Source organism: Protobothrops mucrosquamatus, unplaced genomic scaffold, assembly GCF_001527695.2.
Source record: "Protobothrops mucrosquamatus isolate PMUCROS unplaced genomic scaffold, P.Mucros_1.0 scaffold370, whole genome shotgun sequence".
NCBI lineage: Eukaryota > Metazoa > Chordata > Lepidosauria > Squamata > Viperidae > Protobothrops > Protobothrops mucrosquamatus.
The window spans coordinates 800,662-803,180 of record NW_015386704.1 but is presented as its reverse complement, the minus strand read 5'-3'; the positions used below and the strand labels follow the sequence as shown (position 1 = coordinate 803,180).

At 37.6% G+C, this 2,519-nt stretch overlaps 1 protein-coding gene across 1 annotated transcript in view; it reads right to left on the bottom strand.

The window, feature by feature from the left end:
• Positions 1–710: 710 nt before the first annotated feature.
• The window catches only part of HTATIP2 (HIV-1 Tat interactive protein 2), an 8,621-nt gene continuing 6,812 nt past the window's right edge, over positions 711–2,519 (bottom strand). Inside the window, exons 6-7 of the mRNA XM_015815726.1 lie at positions 2,490–2,519; positions 711–1,018 (exon numbers count right to left, since the gene is read on the bottom strand). Of these exons, the coding sequence (XP_015671212.1) occupies positions 802–1,018; positions 2,490–2,519 (247 nt within the window). The 3' untranslated portion in view covers positions 711–801. The remainder of the gene's footprint in view (positions 1,019–2,489) is intronic.

The following is a 2,519-nucleotide window of genomic DNA, read 5'->3' as shown; positions in this document are numbered from 1 at the left end:
TTTTTTGGGGGGTCATCAAGTTTTTGACACCTTGCTAGGCGACTGGTGGTACTTGGATGTTGCTATATCCTAAAAGTGTTACAATGAGTGAAAAGGTTGAAAAGCCCTGCTATAGTCCATATGCAAATGGCTAAGAATTAGACTTCTTATTTCTGAAAGTCTTAATGACCATTTTGCTTAATGGCCTGGTTGCTGGACCAGAACACAATCACTAAATGAAGGGTTGGTGTATTACATAGGCACCTAGGCAACAAATAAGCCGAAGTCTCTGCAGCGGCATATAAGGCCTGAAATGAGATTAACAGGAGCTCTTCATAACATTCCTATAAAACTAATGAATTTTGTTACAAAGAGTCTCTATATAGCTACTGTATAAATGTTTTTGCATTCTGCTTGATATTCCTGGATTTTGACCATAATAAAGTTTATACATTCATATCTTCATTCCGTCCACCATGCATTTTTAAGTTGCACTCTTAGCATGTTAGTGTTTAATCAACAGACCATACACAATTCCATAGCTAATTAATTAATTTTATTAAGAGGCAGGATCCGCATTTAAAGCTTTTGAAAGAGCACCAATGACATTAAGGCTTTTTTTTTTTTTTTAGTTATTTCAGGATCACATGCTCCTGATGCAACAACCCTATCAAATGCAATTCAAATGCAATTCATAGGTACTTATTATTCAAAGACCCTCTGCAGTATAAAAAAAAACTGCAAGTAAAGCTGGGCTTTGGGGAATCAATGAAACCACTTCATTATAAAGCTATCCAAGAAACATCCCTTCTTCTCTGTTGATTACTTTGGCTGACCAAGGGCATGGATGGCTGCATTTTCCAGCACCTCCACTTTCTGCCCATCTTTTGCTGGCATCACTGCAAGATTGGCCATTGCTCTGGCCACTGTTGTGACAGGGATAGACATATACGTGGGAAAGAAATAGGCTACCACTCCTAGGGCTTTCCTGGCCATCCATTCACCAGGCCGAGATTCCTGGCGATCGCATAACAGCACCCTAGGGAAGAGAGGCAGAAATGGAACTTCTTTCTTCTCAGTTATATGTTACCTGGCTTTTATTGCTCTCAACAAAGCAGCAACAAGAAGATAATATTTTCTTTTTCGCAACAAAAAAGTGCATAGCAAGATAATTGCAAAACAAGCCACGGAAGGATGAGATAGGAACAGTGGGTTTTAATACATGAAAGCCTTCATTATAATGAGTTATTGTTTGGTTATTGATACAACGCTTGATAAAATGTACCTGTCTGTCAATAGAATGTACTGAGAAGTTTGATTACAAGTGTAATATTATATGATACTAATGCTTAAGATTGTGCTTCTAGCTCAATTGATTTTTGTCTCAGAGCAACATATTGGCTCTGTTGTATGAATGGAAATATTCTAACGCATCTCCTTGGTTATATAATAAAAGGGGAAAAGCACATTTCAATAAAGCTGTAAGAAATTTGTTAAAAACAGTTATGCACTGCTTCATCCTGAAACACACGTAAATCTGTACCCTACTGGCAAATAGAAAAAAATCCTGTGTGCGCTCAGCAGTTTATTGGTTGATTTTACTTCTTTTTCTTCAAGGTTGGGAAATGAGGTGCATTCAAGACCAGAGAGATGGTGAAGAAATAAAACTTCTTGACAAGGCAACATCTGTTGCTGGGAATGCCAAAACTAACCAACTATAGAAAAATCCTTAAAAAGAAAAAGATAATACTAAATTGGGTTTCCAGTAGGGCAAAGGTATTTGCCCAAGCTAGGAAAGGACAGCCACACCATGGTAGCTGCATATATAGTTCGGCTGAGAAAGCAATGGCCCTGGGAGAGGCTGTTGTTAATTCTTGCTATGAATCTGTGTGGTTCAAATAATACATTGAACAGTCACAGGTGAAGCAAAATGATTCTCTGTCACCTGCAGTGTGAATTTTGGGTTTGCCTTGGGAGGGCCAGGGCTTAAATTTCTGCTCATCACTGAAAAACAAAATAAATAACTTACTCATTTGTATGTTAATCTGCTTCACAGCATTGTGACTCGGACTGCATCCCCGATTACATGCAAAATAAACTCTTACATCTGACTCGGCATAAATGATACCTGTGGTTTAGGTTCTCAAAATTACTCAAAATCATCACTGGTGTTAGTTTTGACCAATTTTCCTAACCGTGTGTGAATGGAAGTATACTCGTACTTCCATTCTTGGAGATCAAAGCAACATTTTAAAATCGGATACAATTGCAATGAAACCTTTTTACATCTACGCTGCTTATTTGGTGTACTCTTGACTTTACCAGCCTACAAGAGGTAAGGTTTTTTAAAGCAACAGCTAAACAAGCAGTTGAATTAAATAACTAATTTTGTTACAATGAGAAACTTCAAATCTTAACTAATCAGCAACACTCAGGACTAATACAACTTCCTAAGTGATGGAACGAGCATCCTCGTTCTTCCATCAGATTCATATATGCAATATACTTACGCTGGTCTAAATATGGAGAATCTGTCAAAT